We start from the raw sequence: 25,000 nt of genomic DNA on the forward strand, positions 1-25,000 counted from the left end.
ATCTATCTATCTGTCTGTCTGTCTGTGTATCTATCTATCTATCTATCTATCTATCTGTCTGTCTGTCTGTCTGTCTGTCTGTCTGTCTGTCTGTCTGTCTATCTATCTATCTATCTATCTATCTATCTATCTATCTATCTATCTATCTATCTGTCTGTCTGTCTGTCTGTCTGTCTGTCTGTCTGTCTGTCTATCTATCTATCTATCTATCTATCTATCTATCTATCTATCTATCTATCTATCTATCTAAATAATGGTAGTGTTCTATCTGGAAACTTCAACAGAAAAAACATTCTTTATATGCCACTGATTTAAACTGTGCCTTCCACCCGATGACCACTGAAACTGTGCAAAATAAAGATAAGGCTATACAAGGAACACTATGTGCTATTTTCCTTGGGACAAGTCCAACTGTGTAAAAGTACAGCTGTACGAAAAAACATCATGCAGGAAACTCACTCCTGTAGAATTGGTTTCGTGCCAGCAGACAGGCGGGGGAGTTCACACTGCTCATGCTGCCTGCTGGAAGTCCCTGTGGAACCTAAGCATGATACAGAAGAGGAAAGTTACACACATCAGGGTCCAAAGAACACTTTCCTAGTAAGCCCTCTGAGTGGGACCTCCCCCAGACATGGGTTATATACACAAACTGTAAAAACAAATCCTATAATGCTATAGAAATTAGGTGAAAAGTCTGGTAGCAATGCTGACTATGGAAAATTGTTCAATACTAGTATCACTGGAAATGCATTTCGTTGCTGTTTTTTGTTGTTTTTCATTTTTTGACATCATTTGAAAATGCCTGTTGCCCTTTATCTTGTGTTAAAATTTCATGATGAATGGCTCAAAAGAAAGGGCCCAAAATGGCTTGGAAAAAAGTCTGGTTCCATTGACTTACACTAAAAGTAAAGTAGGTTTTTTCCTTCTCCTATAAAGTTAATATTTTGGAGATACGAGGTTGGTTTCGTTTTTTTTTTTAAGAAAAAAGCTCAATATTATTCTAAGAAAGTAACAAAAATAAATCAATATAAAAGATAAAATGATAATGAAATAGAGAAAAAATAATCTTAGCTCATAAAAATTGCTGATAAAAACTTCAAATGATACAATAAAGGCCTACCTAGCATTTATAGGATACGTAAGTTATATTGCAGGATGAATATTTCGCTTAAAGTTTCCCATGTTAAAAAAAAAATGACAAGATGAAGATCTACAGCCGTAAGTAAAAGTTGGTCAAGTTACATGTTGTGTCGATTTTCTAAGTGAAAATAAATGAATCCTCTACAGAAAGCACACTTAAATACTGCAGCTTCTTTCTTTCTTTCATTCTATCAGTGTAATATGTTGAAGAAAAATAAAACATAAAATGGGTCAGAACTTTTGCACAGGCCACATTTTATGCTTTATTTTTCCCAATATGTTAAATTCCACAATTACACAGTTATTGTGCATTAAAATGTGCAGAAATGGTTTCTTTATAGGATTCATAACTTATTTCCACTTACAAAATCAGCAAAACAGTCATTTGCCCACGTCCATACTTTTGCACATGACTGTGCACTAAAGAAGTGTAAAATGTCAACAGGGCAGAAGATGATTTTTAACCCATGTAAAAACTATACATATTTTATATACAGATATTTTATATGAGATTAACAAAACGGCTAAAATTCAATTTTTTTAGGTTGAATTGAGAAAACATTTTTACAACGTACAGAATTTACACCAATTTACTGCGGAAAAAATTATGTTATATAGTGCTGATATCACAGAAAAGAAGCTGTATTGGTTTTTTTCCAGTACTGCCAGATATTGACTTCCCTGGACGGCCCTAAGGCCATTTAGCCCATACCGAGAAATGAACATGCTCCACATTGAGCTGTTTTGCTAAGTAGGCCTGTAGACTTTGATGCTCTTCATGATCCTTGTGTGTGAATCAGCAGTAATGTTTTTAGATTAAACTTTTAAACCTTATATATATATGTGTGTGTGTGTGTGTGTGTGTGTGTGTGTGTGTGTGTGTGTGTGTGTGTGTGTGTGTGTGTGTGTGTGTGTGTGTTCGTTCTCTCTTCTGTCAAAGGAAACATTACAAAGCCGTTCTTTTCAGCAGGTGGATACCAGTTCACCTCAGCATGTGTTTTCAGTGCATCACTACACAACATTGTGTTATGCCATTACACAGATGACAGAAATCATGCACTTAATCATCTCTATCAGCCTTATGTAAATAAGTTCCATAAGGTCTTTGTCAGTCCAACCTGTGCAAACGAGGCACATGTACAAATATCCATTCTGGTAGAAAAACAGGATGTGTTTATCCTTGATTTGCCGAGAACTGAGTGAGTATAGGGGGCAAATTCCATTGCGTGGAAACCCCAGTCCCACACAATGCTAAAAATAGCCAAAGAAGTGTTGACACGCAAAATAAACCTGATGATTTTAGATACATGCAGCTCCTCTTATCTTAAGTGTGCCAAAGGGCCACCAGAGCACTTTAACTCATCTGCCGCAGTAGCCCTATGGGCAAGCAGTTCATAGCGTCATGTGAAAACATACTGATTTATATTTAAACAGCAGTGCATTTTTACATCATGGAGTTAAATTACAAAGAGGGACATATTTTTATTATTATAATAATTATTATTATTTTATTTAATCCCGACTCTATACCCGGCTATACATGCAGACACAACCACTTTCTAGGCTTGCTGAATAACTGCCAATATACAGTTGTATGTTTACATGCCTGTCCGTTACACATCAAATTACATGTTTTGCTGATTTTCTGAGCGTAAATAAGTGAACACATCCTCACATCCTCTATAGACAATAACGTCTGCACATTTTAATACACAATTACTGTTTATATGCAGAACATGTGTTTCTCTGATACTTTGTTAGCCCCCTTTTACCCTGTTCTTCAGTGGTCAGGATCCCCATGGACCCTCACAGAGCAGGTATTTATTTGGGTGGTGGGTCATTCTCAGCACTGCAGTAACACTGATGTGGTGGTGGTGTGTTAGTGTGTGTTGTGCTGGTCTCCGTGGATCAGACACAGCAGTGCTGCTCTGTGAGGGTCCATGGGGGTCCAGACCACTGAAGAACAGGGTAAAAGGGGGTAACAAAGTATCAGAGATACAGATGGACTACAGTCTGTAACTGTAGAACTACAAAGTGCAGCTATACAGTAAGTGGAGCTGATAAAATGGACAGTGAGTGTAGAAACAAGGAGGTGGTGATGATGTTATGCCTGATCGGTGTATGTGTGTGTATGTCATGTTCAGTTTTTTCAGCACCAGCCTTACTTCAGATCAGCACTTCAAAGAAAATCTTTAGAGCTCCCAGGAATTAAATATCATGCCATAGTGACTAACATTGTTTTTGATATGCTTCTTTCATTTCCCCTAACAACAATAACACCTCGGCTGCAGTGTTTTGTTTGTATGCATATGAGCATAGGTGTCCCGTCCCATGTCTGTTGCCTTTTGGGTGCTGTTGTGGTTTTAGAAACAGCACAGTCATCAGGCGGATTCAGTAAAAATGGTCAAAATACTGGCGCTTCCTTGAAGAATGTTTATGTCACTATAACCTGAATACTAACAATTCAGGTGAACTTTGCCTCGAATAAGAGGAAGAGCTCAACCGATAAATCAACATACCAATATTATTGGCCGATGTGAGGTAATTACAGATAATTCAGTATTGGCCCTTATAACAGCCGATAAATGACACAAAAGAAATAGAGAGGCAGAAGACAGAATCTTTAGCCATGTTTTGTGTGTTATTGTGTAGTTTGTGCATCAGAGGGCGCACTGCTCTGCAATTTCCCTGCACACACATTTTGGAATGCAGCCAGCTTGCTCCAGCAGAGTACCCCACAACGGAGATCATCTGCTATTATTGTAAGTGTTGTAGGTTTAGCTGTTAGCAACTTGATTATAGATTTATTTACGGAACAGTTTGGAGGTTCATTGGGTGGAAGGCAGGGGCAGTTTAGCATGTCCAGTTGGCCTGACTGCATGTCTTTGGACTGCGGGTGGAAACCGGAGCACCTGGAGGAAACCCATACAGACACGGGGAGAACCTGCAAATTCCACACAGAAAAGACCCTGGACATCCAGCCAGGGAAGCAAACTCAGGTCTTTCTTGCTGTGCGGCAACAGCGAGCATATAATCTGGTTAATCATTAAATTCCTTAAGTGATAATGTGACTGATGTTAGAAAAAATGTTTGCTTATGTATTTCTGAAGAAAACAAAAGGAATATTGGCAGATATATTGGATTTTCAAACCCTCAAATATCGAAATCTTACAAGTTCTGTGTCACTCAGGCTCTTAGATTAAAGCCCTTCTTGATTCAAGATACACTCAACGGCCACTTTATTAGGCACAGTTGTCCAGTTGCTTGTTAACACAAATAGCTAATCAGCCAATCACCTGGCCACAACTCAATGCATTTAGGCATGTAGAGGTGGTCAAGACAACCTGCTGAAGTGCAGACCGAACATCAGAACGGGGAAGAAAGGGGATTTAAGGGACTTTGAACATGGCGTGGTTGTTGATGCCAGACGGGCTGGTCTGAGTATTTCAGAAACTGCTGATCTACTGGGATTTTCACACACAACCATCTCTAGGGTTTACAGAAAATGGTCTGAAAAAGAGGAAATATCCAGTGAGCGGTCAGTTGTGTGGACGAAAATGCCTTGTTGGTGTGAGAGGTCAGAGGTGAATGGGCAGACTGGTTCGAGATGATAGAAAGGCAACAATAACTTAAATAACCAACCAAAATCTCTGAGGAACGTTTCCAACACCTTGTTGAAAGTACGCCATGAAGAATTAACGCAGTTCTAAAGGCAAAAGGGCGTCCAAACTTTTACTAGCATTATTGTACCTAATAAAGTGGCAGGTGACTGTATGCTCTTCATACAGCATGGTTTTAAATACATACTGCATCTCAAATTACCAGCAATGTAGTGAGACTGATCTTGGACTTTGAGTGCATTCCTCTACACTAGTGCTCACCAAAGCAGGTCCTGGAGATCTACCTTCCTGCTGAGTCTAGTTCCAACCTCAGCCACACCTACGCCAGCTAAGTAACTTTTTCAGAGGTTTTTGATTGGCTGGATCAGATTTATTCGTGTTAGGTAATACGGGGCAGCATTTCCAATGCAGACTTGAACAATATTCTGCAGGAAATTAGATCTTCAGGAGGAGGGCCGATGACCACTGATCTCCTTTCTTTCTAATGACATCTGAAGTATCCAGTAGTCTTTGTAGCACGTCTCAAGGCCTTGTGAGAACCAATTACCTCTCCTCTAATCCTGATTTTGTTTGCTGGCTTATTAAACAACACATACTGTAGCTACAAAACAATATGTTCTTGTGAAGTGTGGTTTACAGATAATACCTTCTTTTTATGTCATGATGTGTACCACTTTTACAGCTGACTGGTCTAGTGCTCCCTGGCTTCACACCACCAGTCCATATACATTTAGCATTGTAATAGATCATTATGTTTCTTTTTAGAGAACTAACTGGAACTTATAATTGGCATCTTATTTTAGCATATAGCCCACTCACAGACTGACCTACTTTTGTAGCATGTGCTGTGGAAGCTCTTCAGCCAAAACATAACACCATCTCATCTAAATATAACCCGGGTGGGACACACAATATAGTTTGTGTAAGCTATATAAAGCTGCTTTAAGCAGTCAAACTAGTACTGGTGGTCTCTGCTTTGAAGGCTTTACAGTAATGATTTTTTGTTTTACATGATGTTCAATAAACTTTTAAGGGCTGTCATTCCTAACACATCTAACACTTGCTTATTACGAGTGTATTGACATTTATTAATGCTTTTATGTCTAACCCGGGCTGGGATATGAAATATGTAACTTATGCAATAATTAAAAAATAACCCATTTTACCAGACAGTTTAAGCTCCACAGCAGACCCCTATCATGTGCCATTAAAAAAACTGACATGCTTACAACTAGCATCTGTCAAGGGTCCGAAATGGTCCAGATATCTGTAGAAAACTTCTTTAGGCCCTTAAATTACAGACCTTTCCACCATTTCCCCTTGAAATACAATTATAAGAGTGAGGAATTGTAGTCTGGAACTGCCTTTGGCTCATTTTTGCGTAAAAGGGTTAACAAATTTTAATCTGCAGCTCACATGACCAAACTAAATGATTGACATTTAACAGTGTTGAGTTTTACACAAATGCCTTCAGTAGCGCAAGATTTTATCCAACATTCTTTTAGCCCCAAATACTAAGCCCTTAAGCTGGCAACACAGCATTGGTCTTAAACACTTAGGTCTTTGTGAAAAGCCACAGAAGAAGACTGTGTAATCGCCTATGACGCAGATGTCTTAGAGATAGTGTTTATCAGCGAATCGTCTGGTGATGACACTCAAAAAATACACTGAGTAGTGAGGAGAATAAGAATTTAAAAAAGAACTGGTTAAGTAAAGGAACCGACACAGATACAAAGTGCTGTAAGAGCATATGTTGATCTATAAGAAGGCAAGGCTGTTAAACCTGGCAAGGTAGATATAACATTTATATACACATATTTTTATTACTGTAGTATAATCATCGTATTGGGAAGGCTAAGTGAGAGACTGACTAGCTTGTGTAGACTTACCATTGCAAGGTCTGAGCACCTTCAATTGGAATAACACTGTCAGGCACACTAGTTTGACAGGGTTCATAAAAATAAGGACAGTGTCACTGATGCAAAGCACCAATCTTGAGAAGCACCAAATGCTACTTGAGTACACCCCCTTGTGGAGAATCTTTAGCTTGCTAAACATGAGCGAGTGAGTGAATAAGTGCATTAGTTAGGTAGTTAAAAATCAGGTCCATGAGGTACTTCACATCTGATAAATGTTCCACATGTTCTTTGAAGTACCACCACTTCAAAGAATCCCAAAGAACCTTGTAATTGACAGATCTTTGAATAACTGTCAATTGAGAGGCACTTCACATCTGAGCAGTGCTGTAAAAGTACCATTTTGGTTTCCTAAAGAACCTTTCAGTGGACAGTTCTTTAAAGAACCAATTTTCTAAACAATATGTGTATGAAGCAGGTTTTAATGTTCACAGAATGTAGAGGTAACCTACCAAGTAAAGAACTGCCAAGCCAAGAATTTGTGTATATATAATTCTTTCAGGTTAAACAGCATCTCTGGCTGTATGGATTGTTCTACCAACCAAAAGGCATTCAGCCAGTGGCAGGGCAGTTTTCAAATAGTTCAGTTGGCTCAGTAAAGGCTGTAGTAAATTATGCATGAATAACAGACTGTCATCAGCCAACTGACAGCGTAATACAACACTGAGGTGTCATAAAACCCAAGAATGACACGGTATTCTGTAATGTTTTGTACGTTCAGTGTTTGTAAACATAACCAAATATAGCTTTTGTTGTTAAATGACATGCTGCTTGCACAAGAAGGGGCAGTCCATTTCTGAATTCTACAGGATTCTTTATGAATGTAGCTTTGCAGCTTTTCACCCAAAACCTTGCAGGAAAGTTTTCTGGCCTCACATAAGGACGAAAAACCTATCCCATGCTTTTGAGGGCTGAGAGTTTTGGTCTCAGGCTCTGAGCCACAATACACAGAACAGGACTTTGCTCATAGGCACTGAGCCACAATACACACACCCAAAAGGCACTGAAAAGATGACATTTAGGCCTCCATCGTTTGGGACACAAATTCTGTATAAAAGGGTGGGCAAAGAAAATATCCATCTTCAACTGGCTGAAGACTAGCTTTGGATATCAGGCATGCCTTTGCCAAATAACTGCCACCAAGTTTGTTGAGTTCCTGGCACTGTAATTTGCTTGCAAACCCATCTTTATGCTTTGAAGTAAGCAATATACTAGGTCAGGGTTTGTTAACCAGTCAGAGATACAGTCTATGTAGGCATGACCGTGCATAGACAGTACAGTCTCACATTGTTGATAAACTTTCTTGCAAGCTTCTCATCACACAACTGATTAACTTTAAGTAGTATCTAATTAGAAAGAGATAATCTTGCTGCAAACATGTAGATCTATAGTCATACCTTTAGTGTGTTCTATCCATTGTGTGTAGAAGACCTTGGAGACCAGCAGCAGTGTGTGTTTGGTTAGATAAGTAGGTCAGCTTCTTCTTGTATGTTATGAATCTTGAGAGGCCTGTGGAAGGGAATGCACCCACATGCAGTAGAGGCCAAGATCTTTATATCAAGCCCCTTCCACACAGGAGTCCTCCAGAAGTGATTGGTTAAGGAGTAGAGGCCACCCCCATCCGCTTTTTTGTCTTTTTGGGAGGGCCCCTCAGACCCAAAGGGAGGGGGGTGGTATAAAATGGTGGTCCAGCCAAGAGAGAGCTAAGTTGGTCTAGTGACCACTCAAGCCAAGCTTGAATGGTGGCTGGAAAAACTAGCTAATATGATGCTCCTCTGGGCTCTCAGGCCTTGTTGTAATGTGTATTTTAAGGGCAGTGTCTGCTCCCAACTGATAACTGCAGGGTGTGTCACTGTGTTTTTCCTCTGTGGAAAATGCTACTGTCATTATACGCAGATATTAAGCTTACAACAGCAGAGCAGCCATGTGACCCTGTTTACTCCACTGTGGTGGAATGAAAATTTTATGGGGGTTAAAGATCCCTTGCTTAATCAACAAATCCACTGTTGACTTTGTTCCAGTAATCTATGCAAGCTTATAAGATAAACCTTTTCCTTAAAAACATTGAAAGAGACTAATTTCCCTGGCTAGCTCGCTTTACAAGCCTAACAAGACAAAGAACTCTAAGTTGGCGAGGCCTGGCTAGCCACCAACACACATGCTTCTGCGACCTAAATCTGCCAAGTGGTGAAAACCTCTGGAAAAGTTCAGGGTTAATATAGTCTTTGTTGTCAACTGAGGTTTCGGGTGTGGAGGTCATGCTGTACAAAGGTGACAAGAGCCCTGAGGGAGGGGATCACTCCTGAGAAGAAACAGATAAGAAGGACAAGAGCTTACAGAGCAGATTCCTGGAGTTACGATTACAAAACATGACCCCATGTGCCTCATCAAGCATGTGTTAAACGAACAGCTCCTTCAGCATTCGCTTTGAGGTGGGTTGTGCGAGAAGCTATATAAGTAAGCTATATAAGGTTACACTATAGACTGCACGTTGATTGGTGTCCCTAAATATACAGTATGAGAACTGTAGCTGTACACAGTGCAACAAAGCTAGGGTGACCATATTTTGGTTTTCAAGAAAAGAGGACGCTAGGGTCAGGAGGACAGACTGCAGAGAGCAATGTCAACGTGAAAGAGAAGCCAAATGCCAGACATTTTAGGAAATTTAGGAATCCCATTCACAGAAAGAGGACATGTACTGGAAAAAGAGGATATATGGTCACCCTGACAAAGCAGAATTGTATATTGTTCAAAGTTAAGGAAATCCAATGCTAAATCCTTTAACAAATCATGTGTTTACCTGGTGAGTATTCACACTGGGGTTAGGGGGTTACCAGGTTATCAATTAAACCCCATGACGTTTGCAAACTGTGGGTATAAATCGGACGCACCAGTATTTCCAGTATCAGTATTCAAGAGTTATAATGGGAAAAGTTAGTGACTTTAAATGTGTTCTCACTAAACATATTGGCTCTAGTATCTTCCTATGGAGCCCTGCTGGTGACATCCTGTGTAAATAAAAATAATGCATTAACGCGTGGGAACGAGATCCTAATGTTTGGCCATGACTTAGTATGGCATCGGAATGAGATGATTAAGTTGTGGCCATGACTTAGTAAGGCGTATGCCGTGCTACATGGTGTGTATCTTCCAACAGCCACCACGGGTGATAAAGTCTATTTGTGCTGCGTGTGATATAAGTCATGCATATTTTGGGATATAAAAGACAGGTATTGGAATATTGAGCCTCCTTAGTGTTACATTCCTATTTGGCAAGATCAGCTACCCTTCAAACTGCACTCACAGTAATAACATGGATTTCTTGGCTGAGCAAACTGTTTATATATTTCAGTCAGTATAAGCTTATCAGACTGCCCGCTATGGGTCTCAGTCTGATTCATTACCTGTGTATTCGAAAAGCTTTTCATCCCAAAATGTAATTTTGTCCAACTGTAAAGAAGAAAACAGACCTAAATCGGACAGAGTGAACAGAAACGAAAGAAACTGCGGAAGAAAAGTGAAATTTACAAAATGAAAAAGCAACTAGCCTAACTTGAGGTTAACATTATTACCTCTCTCACCTTGCACTATTGCTTGTCTCCTCTCTCTCCTCACGGTGTCTCTGGTCTCCCCTCTCGATGTCTCTTGTCTCTTCTCTCCTCTTGCACTGTCTCCTGTCACCTCCTGCCCCTTGCATTATTGCTTGTCTCCTTTTTCCCCCCACACTGTCTCCTCTCTCCCCTTACACTATTGCTTGTCTCCTCTCTCCCCACACTATCTCCTGTCTCCCAACATGCTATTGTTTGTCTCCTCTCTTCCCTCACACTGTCTCCTGTCTCCTCTCATGCTGTTGCTTGTCTCCTCTCTCCCCACACAGTCTGCTATCTCCCCTCACGCTGTCTCCTGTCCCCTCTCTCCCCTCATGCTATTGCTTGTCTCCTCTCTCCCCACGCTGTCTCCTATCTCCCCTCACGCTATTGCTTGTCTCCTCTCTCTTTCCACGCTGTCTCCTGTCTCCTCTCTCCCAAGACGCTTTTGCTTGTCTGGCTCTTTACTTCCTTCGTGCTGTCTCCTGTCTACTATCTCCTTTTGGACTGGATCTTCTCTACACTCCCCCCTCACTTTGTGTCTTGTCTTCCCCAGACTGTCTCCTGACTCCTGCCTCCCCTTGCACTCTCTGCTCTCTCCCTTCATGCTGCCTCCTCTCTCCCTTCACACTGTTTCTTGTCTCTCTTCACACTGTTTCCCCTCTCCCTTTATGCTGTATCCTTTCTCCTCTCACTCTGTCTCCTGTCTCCTCTCTCCCCCTGTGAGGCTTCCTGTTTCCTTTATTCCCTTGTGCCGTTGCCTGCCTCCTCTCTCACCTCATACCATATCCTGTCTCTGCTCTCCCTTCATGCTGTATTCTTTCTCTTCTCTCTTCTTACTCTGCCTCCTGTCTAGTCTATACCCCCTTGTTGTCTCATGTCTCTGATGCCTGCCTTTTTTCTGTAACTGTAATGGAATACAGTTACCTTTTTATCCTGATTATGTAATGCTGTTACAACTATTCTGTTACTGCCCAATGCTGCCAACCAGTGACAAACAAGCACTTGGTCACAGGAACATCTAAACTTGGCCGTTAAGAAGTGGACAAAGGTTGCATGTCGTTCCAAGTTCCTTCTGCATCATGCTGACGGAAGGATCAGAATTTGGCACAAGCAACATGAGCCATCCTGTTGGCATCAACAGGGCAGGCCACTGGTCGGACTGTGATGGTGTGGGGAGTTTCCTGGCAAACATTAGAGCCCCTGATATCCAATAAAGAATGTCTGAATGGTATATCTGAACACCTTTGATGACCAGGTTGATCCCTTATGGCAAAAGGTTATTCATTCTCAGATGGATACCATCTTGCCAGGCACATATCATCACTGAGTGGTTCGAGGAACAGGTCAGTGAGTTTTCATTGCTTGCAGCCCTTGGATCTCCATGAAGGGTCTTTGAGATGAGGTGGTGTGCATGACTGTGAACTGAAACAATGGTGCCGTGTTCCCGTTTAACATATCCAGCATCACAGAGTTCATGCACTACTCTGAATTCACATTTTTCTGATGGTGGTGCAACAGCTATGATACACTGTCAATGAGCTGACAGGGGTCTTTTTTTTACTGTACTCATGTTTTGCTTGAAAAGAACCTTGTAGTAGGAACACAATGTGCTCATGTATACTGACAATGTTTTTTTTTGTTTTGTTTTTGCTTTTAGGGCTTGGAACTATGTTTGGCAAGTACTACATTGTCACTAAATAAAGATACAGTGATGAAAAAAATGAGGAAACCCCAAGAAAACATATTTAAACAGATGGACATTTGATCTTTAACAATATTGAGAGATGGAGGGAATGAATATACCCAAACAAGTAAAACTGACGAAATGTCTTTGAAATATAATTTGTAAAATGTAATGAAGAAAATAGAATTTTCTTTTAGGGAGAAAGTTAGGTCACCCACACATTTATTACTACTTAAAATTAGTATTAGGTGCACTACATCAGCTGCATATGATAGAACATTGTTAGAGAGGAGTTTTTAGGAGCCTCTTATTTGAAGCTCAGACATTCAGTTGGGTTTTTATTTGATTGTTGAAGTGATTGGTATCACCATGCCAAGATCCAAAGAGCTCTCTGAGGCCTTCAGAAAGAAAGTTGTTGTAGCATATTAGCCAGGGAGCAGACCCCAAGATGCATAAAGAAGTCTCATATCTCTTGCCACAGTTGATGTCAAAGTACATGCATGGTTTATAGCAGGGCCTGGCAATCTCTCCATTAGAGCCTGCTATAAATTCTTTATCATATCAGAGCCTACACAAGGCCCACATAGTGACAGTCCCATTCGGCCTGCATACTTATTTGAATTTTCTATTATAATTAGCCCATTTCACCCTAAGATGCACTTCAGCCCCCAGCATGCACTGCATCATAGTGTTTTGACCTTCTTTCCCCAAAAACAATCTGTGGGTCAGTGGTTACACAAAAAGAAAAGATGCCTGGTGTCTCATTCAAGTAAATAATTTATTAAATTTGGAATTAAATGCACTTTTGGCATATTTTTTAATAAACAATGGGCCGTACGGCAATGGCAAAATGTTAAGTAAAAAAAAATAAAAACAGCTGGCCGATGGATTTATTGAGATTTTTTTAATATGGCCCTTTTAGTGGTTGGGTTTGACAGATCTGTAGGAAAATGTGAGACCAACTGTCCAAAAACTGAAGCTAAAGCAGAGGAGAACCATACAACATGACAATGACCCAAAACATTCCAGTAAATCCACCAAAGAATGTCTAAAAAAAAAAGAAACAGAGAGTTCTGGAGTGGCCAAGACAAAGCCAGAAACTTAAATTTAGACAGAGGTGGTCGAAGTACACAAATCATGTATTTGAGTTAAAGTAGATACCCAAGGTAAAATATTCCTCCAGTAAAAGTAGAAGTCTTTACTCTAGACCTCCACTTGAGTAAAAGTACTGAAGTATTTACCTTCAAATGTACTTAAGTATAAAGTAAAAGTACTAAAAGAGTAATTCTGGCTCTGATGTCCTGTTATCATTTTTATAACCAGACTGGCTTCATGAACTCATTTCGGGTGAAAGTCCTCCAGCGTCTCTCTTGGTAAACCAGTCTTTTAATAGAACGTCATTAATTAGTGATGCTGACGTCTATTAAAATGATCAGGAGCACAAAACACTGAAGGTAAACAGTTTCCATCAGGGAGAACCGAGTGGCTCTGAAATCACTTTTTACACACAAGCAAAGTTTCAGTTTCAGATTTATTTACAACTTAGTTCCAAGTTTAAGTTGAATAAAAACTGGCTTTAAACTCAGGATCACAGATGAGCTCCTTTACTATGTTGATCTGTAGGCCTCTGTTCATAAACATAAAGCAGCCCAAACTCATTTACTATAAAATGAAATGGTGTTTGTAGAAATTCAGAAAAAAGCCGCGTCAGTCTCGACTGCATATGTGGACATATTTCTATATTGTGCTCTATTTACACAAAGTTAGGTTAGTTCATCATTTAGGTGACATATGTGCTCCCGAAGTTTTACGCTGCTGCGCTGACGTTGAACTGTGTGCTGCACTGGGTCGGTATGACCAACAGGTCAAAACCAGTTCAGAACAAAGTGACCGCTGGGCCCTGATTGGTGATCTGGCTTTGCACTTCTTTTGTTTTGACATGTTACGTTTTTATACACACAGAAACCAAAAGGAACGACAGATTTCTCAGAATGTAGCGGAGGAAAAAGTCGGATATTAGACTCTGAAATGTAGTGGAGTGAAAGGAAAAAGTCGCCCAAAAATGGAAAAACTTCAGTATAGATACATGAAAAAACTACTTAAGTACAGAAACTAATTACATTTACTTATTTACTGTCCACCACTGAATTTAGATGCTGTGGGGTGATTTGAAACTGCATGCAAGAAAAACCCCCTCAAACATCACACAGCTGAAATAATTCTGCATGGAGGAGTTGGAAAAACTCTCTCAAAGCTTTTTCCTGGTCAGTGTCGGAGACAGATAGATGATTATAGGAAACGTCTAGGGGAAAAGGGGAAAAATACCAGCTATTTGGGAATAGGGCGTCCTAACATTTGCCTCAGTATGAGTTGCATCTTTTTCATTTTTTTGTTAAAGAAAAAATAATGAAAGCACATTTTTAGCAGTGTTTTAGCCAAGGTGAAGCGATTACATCACCTGTATCTATAGATATCATCTGAAAGAAGATGAAAAGTTCTTAATAAAGAACCTTTTTAGTTAATGGGGTGTCTTAATTTTTTCACGCAAATGTATGTGCACTTAAAGTAGTATTGTATTTTATAGTTTTTCTTTTTGAGAAGATTACAGCCCTTACCGTATAGTTTCTGAAAAGAACAGGGCATCATATTTATCTATTGATTTTATTTTTTGGGTGATCCTTCACCTGGTTTATATACTCACACCACGTTCAGAGTGTGTAGATATTATACGACGGGCCTTCCCAGTAAGAATCTAAGCAGTAGTGAGCAGCTCAGGCTCAGGCATGTGAGTGTCAGACGTTTGCCAAGACATCTGTCACTTTTATTAAACACACTAGGGACAGATTACATCACAGAGGCTTGTACAGGTGTACATACGGTCCGTCTTGTATGAACTGTATGACTCCATTCATACACATGGCCATTCAGCACAAAAACAGCAAACTGCCCTCTCATACAGGCACAAATACAACTCTTAGACAGCTGATAATACACTGTTTCTGCACTAAAGCACAGGCTGCAAACTAGCTGATCCGCATTGCTCTCACTAGGCTGTGAAAACTGCATCAGCAAGGTCACTGAGGTTACTGGGTGCAGGTCTATTTATGTGTTCTGGCCTCCTTTCAATGCATGTATTTGCTTAAAGCAATATGAAGCCCACTGTTGTCAATAACTCCCTCTTCACAGCCTTCTCCCTTCAGCTATTCCACCCTTTACCATGTTGAGAGGTAGCAATGAAATATTTGGAGTTCACTGTAAAATTCTGCATCATGAATTCTCTCTCTCTCTCTCTCTCTCTCTCTCTCTCTCTCTCTCTCACTCTCTCACTCTCTCTCTCTCACTCTCTCTCTCTCTCTCTCACTCTCTCTCTCTCTCTCTCTCTCTCTCTCTCTCTCTCTCTCTCTGTCTCTCTCTCTCTCTCTCTCACTCTCTCTCTCTCTCTCCCTCTCTCTCTCTCTCTGTCTCTCTCTCTCTCTGTCTCTCTCTCTCTCTCTCATCAGGCACCATATTGCTGTTGTCGGAAACAAAACCTCGTATCTCCAAAATAATAACTATACAGGAGAAGGAAAAACCTTCTTTACTTTTAATGTAAGTCAATGGAACCAGACTTTTTCCAAGTAATTTTGGGCCATTTCGTTTGTTCCAGTCATCATGAAGTTTACACACAATGTAAACCACAACAGGCATTTTCAAATTATGTCAAAAACTGAAAAAATGAAAAAAATGTAGATACAAGGTTTTGCCCCAACAGCAGCGATGTAGTCACATGCAAAAGTTTGAACACCCAGTTACATTTCATATTTTGTTTATTTTCTAGGTAAAATGAGTCAATACATCAACTTAAATATGGTGTCTTTCCATTCATTTTATTGCACAATGTTTATTTATTTGCATTTTGGAATAAAATATAACATCAAATCTGAAAATAAAAACTCAGAAAAAATGTAGTTTTCTTTCCCAATATGTTAAATTCAGCAAATAAGCAGTAATTGTGCATTAGAATGTGTGTTCTCTGTAGAGGATGTATAATTATTTTCACTCAACAACTCAACAAAACATGTACCAAGGCGGTATCGTGTTGGGGACTGACAGAACAAAACAACACCAGGAAAATGACTAAAAATAGCCTGAAATGGGTGTTTATGTGCTCACTATGATGTCCTTTATTATTGCACTCATGAAAGATGGAGTAAATGAGCAAAATCTGATTGGATGTTGTGAAATACTCATCTAAATTCTGTATTTGTGCACCACATTATTAAAAACCACTGTGCTGTTCATGAAACAGTCATTCACTGTTATGTTGCTTGGTAACCGGAACCTTGTGTTAGTGAACTGCATTGTTTGTGGGAAGAACCGTTTATTGCAGTTATTCTGATTAATTATGGCTGAAATCAGATGAGCATTATCAAACATATATTTTATCGTACTGTATTTTGTCGCCAGTTTACAGTAAGGCACTTTGCTGTGTGATACAGGCTTCTCTTTTTTTTTTGTTTAATTGTTGCATAATTCAGTCGTTGGGATGTAAACAGAGCCATTCAGAGTGGTTTGGTGTGAAATGCTTAATGGTAGAGAAATTTACAGACTCAGATTTCTTTACAGTAGTGGTGATAGGAACCAGGGGTCACAATATCTGTAACACATTTTAGACATTATAGACATTTTATTTACTATCCGAATCCACCAGTGAACCCCCTGTCTCAGTTTTATATGCAATGCTGATAATAGTGTTAAATTTCAAAATGAAAAAAGGTCAAATTTGGTTTTCTATGTGTTGTGTCTTTCCTAATATTCTGCATGGGCCTCTTCACTGTGAATGGCTTCAAAAAATAGTTTTAGGACAAAACTTTATCATAAAACAGTCTTTCAGGTATCAGGCAAAATAAACATAACCACTTTATGTAACAGCTTTGTGTGAGATTAATTTTAAAGCAAAAATCATTCTGAATGGCGTTGTTCTAATTCATTAATTCTGCAGAAAGTTCTGGATTTTCTCTTTACCCATGGCAAAATCTGTAGCTTATAGCTTTAATAAGTGGCACATAGTGTCCACATGGGTATAGTAACAGAGGTGCTATCCCCGCAGCAAGCCTGAACCTCATCTGACCACTATGATGACAGCAGCTATCTGTCATAACTCATTTTACACTCTGTCATGCTCTCACTGCATGGACAGGTCTGCAAGGACATCTTCATGCCCTGTAGAGCGCATAGTGAGCTTAACCAGTACAACAGAATGTGGTTTTGACCCCCATGTGTAGAAAATAACCACACTTCATTAGACTATTGCTGTGATATCAACAGTGCCTGTCTTACCAGCCTAGAATAGCTTCCTGTTCTGTGTCCAGTTTAGGTTTGAGCATCAAAGGTGATAAACCATTTTTAATAGGCTTGTTGTAGCAAGTTGAAGTTGTAAAGTCCCTGTTTTTGTATTTAGTAACATTGCACAGCACTGAAAAATCTCAGGTCTCATCTCCATTAGAGGCTTGGCAATAGCAGTACACTTGATAATGAGAGTGTAACCTCAATGACAGCCTCTCCAGTTACTGTCACTGGTCAATGCAGTGCATTGCGGCTGCTAAAGTAAACTGGCGACTGGCGTCTTCTAAAATCATCTTCCCAACACAGCAGCCCTTCATTGTATGTGTAAAACCTCACCAAACATTAATAATGCACAACGAATATAACATGATATTTGTTATAAAAGTGCTTATGTGTCTTATTATAGGACTATCATGCATTTAAATGCAATCAGTCAAATAATGGATATGTTATTATTTTAGGTTTGCCACTGTCTTCTAGGTATTACAGTCTTTAACAGATTGCAGGGCACCTGGCTTTACCAACAGCTAACCCCTGCATCAAATCCTTTGGTGTTAAAAAAAAAAATTATATTCGTCCTTCGGTCCAAGCCTGGTCTTCCTGTGAGTCTGTGCTGCCCTCTGCTGGTGATATACAGTAGACATAATGTTTCTAGTAGGACTCCAGTGACCAGAAGGGTTAGTCAAGTTCTGTGTAGCGGTTGATGTTTTCCAGATCAGATTTCAGCTCTTGGAATTTCGGCCGGTCATCTGGCACTTCACTCCAGCAGGACAGCATAATGTCATAAATGAGGCGAGGGCATTTAGGAGGGGGCGGCATCCTGTAGCCATAGTGGGTGATTTGATGCACCACCTCACTTGAATTGAAACCTATAACGTGACAAAGTTAATTAAGCAAAAGTATCCAACTTAGCTCATTTAAAATGATTAGATTTTTACGTTTATGTTTTAAAATTTACATGTAGGCTCATTTGTTTTGCTCCAGAGTACAGTGATGGGATGAGATCCACCCTCTGATCAACACAATTTTACATCTGCTGCAAAGTAGGTTATTTTACAGCACACTTTTAAATGCTATATGTAACTGAAAGTGGAACATAGGCTACCTGGATATGGAACTCCACCATAGGTAATAGTCTCATACAGGAGAATGCCAAATGACCAGACGTCGGATTTATGGGAGAACCGACCGTGCGTGATGGCTTCAGGTGCCGTCCACTTGTACGGAATCTTCTTTTCCTCTGAAACATAGATTGGTTCCTACAGGAGAAAGGCCTACTGTGAATATGATTTACTCAAACATAGCGGACCAGCACAAACTCTTCTAAATGTTCCCCTACGCTTTATTGCATTTTAAAGTAATTCAAGGATGGGGTGACAAAAGCCTTGTTTCTCCAAGATGATAAATTTACAGGAGAAAGAAAAAACCTACTTTACTTTCACTGTGAGTCAGTGGAGCCAGACGTTTTTCCAAGTCATTTTGCGCCGCTTATTTTGGTCCATTCTTTATGAAATTTACACGCAAGGTTTTTTTCTGACAACAGCAATATTTAAACAGAGTAGCATTTAATTGTATGAAATATAAAATACAGTCAGCTTCAAAATGAATGGCAACCTTGGCAAAGATGAGTTAAAAAAAGACATTTCATGGAAAAATCTAAGAATTTGATACGCACATAAACTGTCGAAGTCCTGAAAATGTACCACTCACTTACCAGTCCATAAAGGCCATATACAAAAACATTCAAAACACTGCTTGTTTAGAATTCAGTGTTTTTGTGATGTCTGGAGAATCAACAGCTCATTTCAATACATCTGTGTATTCAGCCTGGAGCAGGTCAGCCCCACCTACTCAAGATGAAGTTATAAGGAGTGTTTCAGCATGGACTGCTTTGTTAGTAATTGTGCTTAATTTGCCACCATTCTGCCTGATTTCTGCTATAAAACACACATTATACTAATCTGTTGATATTTTATGGTCAGTATTGCAGCAGTGTTGTAGTAGAAAATGGCCTAAAAATGAAGTTTTTGAAACAAAAAAGTTGAGTTTATTTTCCTGTAGGCCTTCATGTATCTAATGATAAACGGGTGGCCTTGAGGCGGAAAAGGCTGACAGTTCAGTGCTAAAATATGGAATATTTGGTTCTACAGTTCAGTTTCTAGACCCCAATCCATGCATGACGGCCACAGACTTTGTCGAAATTTTGAATTATAATGCTGAGTGAACTTGCCTTGATGACTCGCGCTAAGCCGAAGTCTGCCACCTTGCAGATATATCCCTCACCAACAAGCACATTCCGGGCTGCTAGATCCCTATGAATGCTGTTGTGCGCCTCCAGATACGCCATCCCATCAGCCACCTGGGCCGACATGTCGATCAAACTCATCATGTCTAAAGTCCCGCCCTCTATACCTGATAAAGATAAGAACAGCAGAGACTAACAGCGAGGCAAGGAGCAAATAAATGATTATCTTATATGTTTAATTACTGAATATAACCAGATAAGTCTATAGAAACTGTGTTTCATGAAATCTTATTACAGCTTCTTTGAGCAAATATGACCTCACAGTGCTGATAGATGGATAAAGTGACCATTCAAAACCCCTGAGCTTTATTATTTAGTTATTTTGTGGACCACAAATGCAAACTGGCCAAGCTACACTGTAAAAATGGCTCATCAGATCTAAACCTGAAAACATCATATAGTAACAAGCAATGAACTAGTTTTATTCAGCTCAAACAAACAGTGACTCCTTCAGTCAAAGTATTTATTTAGGCTGAACAAAACTAGTTCATTTACACATGAAGTCATTTTAATGTTGATCTGACGAGAAATGTTTACAGTGTATTCTTAAAGGAGTAGTTAAGTCCATCCATCCATCCATCCATCCATCCATTTTCTAAGCCGCTTCTCCGTCAGGGTCGCGGGGGGGTGCTGGAGCCTATCCCAGCAGTCTTCAGGCGGAAGGCAGGATACACCCTGGACAGGTCGCCAGTCCATCGCAGGGCAGACAGACAGACACAGACAGTCACTCACACATTCACACCAAGGGGTAATTTAGCATGTCCAATCGGCCTGACTGCATGTCTTTGGACTGTGGGAGGAAACCGGAGAACCCGGAGGAAACCCACGCAGACACGGGGAGAACATGCAAACTCCACACAGAGAGGACCCTGGTCACCCGGCCGGGGAGGAGTAGTTAAGTGAAAAATATAATTAACATGACTTTTCACTGACCTCAAATGCGGTTTGATCAGCCAAGACATGTTTGGTGTACAAATTTTGCCTCTTTAATTTAGTACTGGAGCTGCTAGGCAAACCATGCTAGCAAACCCAAGTCACCTAAAACCACTTTCACAAAATCATGCCTAAATGTTTGTATATTTGCTTCAAACAATGTTGATAAGCAACAAAAAGTTGTTTTAAAAAGTTTTAGTACAACAGCACGAATCGACCTTCAAATCTGAGCTAACACTGAAACTACATTATCATCCATATAACGTGGTGCTTTCCAGTGCTTCAAACTCTGGGAGGCTGCAGCTCAGGGGTGGAATGTTATGAAACGTCACTATACAGGTATGTAGCACACTAATACCAGAGGTTTACTTAGCTTCAAGCAGAACAGTTAGAAGTTGCGGTAACGATGATTCTATGAAAATGAAGTGATGCATTTATTTTTTTTTCCAGAACAAAGAAATCAACGTGTAGTCTGGTAGTGTTACCACCAGCTTCTTACTGATGCGGACACACGCAAATTGTGGCTTTTGTCAGTGAAGTGCAAACTAGCAAGAGAGGCATTCAGAAAAGTTGAGCAAAATCTCTGTGGTTGAGTGAGTTGAGACAAGTTTTGGGGATGCATTTACCGAAACAGTTTGGGTGACTATTAACTTCTAGCGTTTCCTAACAACATTTTCCAACAGCTCCAGTTCTAAATTAAAGATGGAAAATTTGGACCCCAGTCATGTCTTGCCTAATGGACTGTATTTGGGGTAAGTGGAAAGTCATGTAAACCAGATTTTTTTACCAAACCTATTACTTTAAGTTCAAGCTCTGTCAATTTAAGAGGTTAAAACAAGTGAAACAAACTTGATATAAAATATGGAGAACATTTAACTTCTTTACCTTGTGTTTTTAGCTCTGCGACATACACTTTTGGTCAGTGTGACAGTGCATGGCAGAAACCAAACAAACAGGTCAGATTAATTATAGTATTCGAGGCACGGTCGCAGACAGAGCAGGGTGTGAATGATGACTTACTGCGGAGGAAGTCCAGCAGGTTGCCTTTCTCCATGAGCTCAGTGATGATGTAATAGGGGGAGGAGGAAGTGCAAATGGCGAAAAGCGAGATGAGGTGCCGATGACGCAATCTTTTCAGAACCTGAACCTCCATATGAAACTCGCGCTGGTTCAAAGATGCTGAGAGGCAGAGATTAAAATAGCAAAGATGAATAAAAACTGAACAGCTTTTAAAAGAACACAGTGTTTATCCTTTAATGTGATAGAGAGCTGGCAAGAGAATAAAAAAGAAGCACACAATATATGAGACATCACTCAGCGTATAACTCACGTTTTATGTTCCTAAGGTTTTTTTGCAAACGTGGACCCAGAGTGAAAGCAGCCCAAGCCAAATACAGAAGAGCAGATAGGAAGGGGCCAGCTGCTAAAGAATGATTTAGCGCATAAAAACCACCTTGAAGGACAAGTGAGTCTACATTCTTGCACTATCAGCTGGGGCTTGTTCTGTCTACCGCATTTTTAGCTTAAAAGTGATAGTGGAACTTCTTTTAAGCCGCTGCTCATAACAGCAGAGCATAGTTTTCATATTTAAAGCTGTTCTCTAAGCACAGAATGATAACAGCGAGCTGAGGGATGCAGGAGTGTCGTCGCTTTAGCCTTTAAATGAATAAATAGTGTCTTTTAATGTATAAACAACCGATGATGTCAATATATATTTCTTCATTCAGCTTTCATGGAGACCTCAGAGTATATGCAGTTCCTTTCATAAATATTGGGACCCTTGATAAACATGGTTAAAAATGGTCAGGAAAAGTGTTTGTGGTTAATTAACCCATCTGTCACTAAAAACATTAGAAAAATCGAACTTATATTTGAAGTAAATTTAATCTTAAAAACCATTATATTATAATAATAATTAAGAAAACCATGTCACAATTATTGGACACGCCTAGAAATTCCTCAAATCAAAATGTAGCTGAGGCATGTTCACATTTATATTTAATTTTTTTTAAATATACTAGAGTGTTGAGGAACTCCCTGTTTCTCTTCCACTGGGGTATAAATACAAAGGCCAGATCACCTTAATCATTCATCAACATGGGGAAGATTAGATAATATGCACATTAAATGAGACTAAAGTGCATTGATCTTTATAAATCAGGTAATCGCTACACACTGAAAACAACCAAATCCACTGTTAGGACAATAACTGAGGAATTTAAAACAAATGGAGCTGTAGTGAACCTGCCTGGAAGAGGATGTATGTTGGTTTTACCCCCATGCACAATGAGGAGGATTGTTAAGAGAGGCAAAATTTTCTATAAGGTTCACTACAGTTAGATGCCACCTCCGTGCTAATAAACTTTTTGGAAGGCAGGCCAGAAGAAAGCCTTTTCTTTGATCTAACCAAATATATAAGTGCCTGGAGTTCACTAGACACTACTGGAACTTTCATAAGATGAGACTAAAAATCAGCCACTCAACGTGGCATAAACATCTGTGATGTTTTGGGGCTATTTTTCCTTCAAAGACCCTTGGAAGCATATTAGGATACACAGTATCACACACCCCATGGTTTATCAGGGGATTTTAGGATCGATTTCTCTAGCACAAAGCTAAAACTGGGAACTGGGTTGTGATTTTCCACTAGGAATATGATTCAATTCCACACGAAACCATTCAGTGAGCGCAGAATCAAGCTTTTGAAAATTGGAGCAGGGAGGATTGAGGCATGAGTGAACTGGAAATTAGAGTCCAAAAGAGAGGAGCTAAGACCCTGGAGGATATGCAGAGATTCTGTATTGAAGAGTGGTCAATATATACTTTGTGATTAAGGTTTTTTGTTTGTTTAATTAGACTAAACTTACTTTACAATTATAGTTTAGATTTCTTTTCTATTTTCAGTGTGAGACTGGTCCAAATACCCACAAAGACATTTTTCACAACCTTTTTAGTCATCTTTACCCACCGTGCCAACATTTATACAACTGACTTTATGTAATTAAAGGATCTAAGAGTATCTCTATGGTGTTTACCAGCTTTGGATCCAAGGTGGGTGTGTGTGTGTGTGTGTGTGTGCGTGTGTGTGTGTGTGCGTGTGTGTGTGTGTGCATGCATGGATGGACGGAATGGGATGGATGCTTACCATTGGTTTTGAGAATTTTAATAGCTACGTTGATGCGGTTCTTCCACTTGCCGCGATGAACATCGGCGAAGTAGCCGCTGCCCAGCTGCTCCTCCAGAGTGAAGTCCTCTTTAGGAAGCTCCCACTCATCCACTGTGGTGTGAGAGAGGTCCTGAGGCTGTGGCTCTCTCTGAGGATGAAGAGTGTTAGAAGAAATTCACTTTCAGGATACTGTAGCTCCATTCGGCAGGAGCCTATTTATTTTTCTTATTAGATCATTAGGCCTGCAGTATAGTTGTAAAGTGTCTGTCATCTTATTGTGTAGAGGATGTTTTATAATACACTATGTGGACAAAATTATTGGGATACTCCTCTTAATCATTGAATTCAGGTGTTTCCTTCAGTCTCATTGCCACAGGTGTATAAAATCAAGCACATAGTCATGACGTCTGCCTTTACAAACATTAGTGAAAGAATTGGTCACTGTGTAAAAAGTTCAGTGAATTTGAGGGTCTTACTGCAATAGGAGATGCCACCATTGCAAGACGTCAGTTCATGAAATTTCTCTCATCCTAGATATTCCACAATCAACTGTGAGTATTATTGTATTATTGAAATGTTTAGGAACCACAACAACTCAGCCGCAAAGTGTCAGACCATGTAAAGTTACAGTGCATAACAGTTGCCAGTGCTCTGCGACTCAATAACTGGAGAATCCAAACCTGCTCTGGCTTTAACATCAGCACAAAAACTGTGTACTGGGAGCTTCATGGCACGGGTTTCCATGGTCGAGCAGCTAGATGCAAGTATAATGCCAAGCATCGGATGGAGTGTTGTACAGCACCACTGAACTCTAGAACAGTGGAGACATATTCTGTGGAGTGATGAATCACCCATCTCTCTCTGTCAGCCTGATGGATGAGTCTGGGTTTGGTGAATGCCAGGAGAACGTTACATGCCTGACTACATTGTGCCAACTGTAAATAGGGATAATGCCATGTGGTTGTTTTTCAGGGGTTCACCAAGACCCCTTAGTTCCACTGAAGGAAAATCATAATGCTTCATCTCATCATACCAAGACATTTTGGACAATTGTATATTTCCAATGTTGTGGGAACAGTTCGTGGAAGAACCTTTTCTGTTCCGGCATGACCAAAATCAAAAGAGTGGAAGCTGTTATAGCTGCAAAGGGGGACCGACTCCATATTAATGCCTATGGATTTAGAATGGGAATGTTTGGGAATGGGAATTAATGTTATAAAAGCTCCCATGAGTGTAATGTGTAGGTGTCCCAATATTTTTGTGTATATAGTGTCTATTCTGTGTTTGGTGTAGTGTAGTGGGTAACACCTCTGCCTTCTAT

At 39.9% G+C, this 25,000-nt stretch overlaps 1 protein-coding gene across 1 annotated transcript in view; it reads right to left on the reverse strand.

The window, feature by feature from the left end:
• Positions 1–16,380: 16,380 nt before the first annotated feature.
• Positions 16,381–25,000, reverse strand: part of ptk6b (PTK6 protein tyrosine kinase 6b) — a 22,470-nt gene continuing 13,850 nt past the window's right edge. The window contains exons 4-8 of the mRNA XM_017710908.2: positions 23,659–23,827; positions 21,534–21,692; positions 19,506–19,687; positions 18,381–18,534; positions 16,381–18,144 (exon numbers count right to left, since the gene is read on the reverse strand). Of these exons, the coding sequence (XP_017566397.1) occupies positions 17,954–18,144; positions 18,381–18,534; positions 19,506–19,687; positions 21,534–21,692; positions 23,659–23,827 (855 nt within the window). The 3' untranslated portion in view covers positions 16,381–17,953. The remainder of the gene's footprint in view (positions 18,145–18,380; positions 18,535–19,505; positions 19,688–21,533; positions 21,693–23,658; positions 23,828–25,000) is intronic.

Source organism: Pygocentrus nattereri, chromosome 9 (genome assembly GCF_015220715.1).
Source record: "Pygocentrus nattereri isolate fPygNat1 chromosome 9, fPygNat1.pri, whole genome shotgun sequence".
Classification (NCBI taxonomy): Eukaryota; Metazoa; Chordata; class Actinopteri; order Characiformes; family Serrasalmidae; genus Pygocentrus; species Pygocentrus nattereri.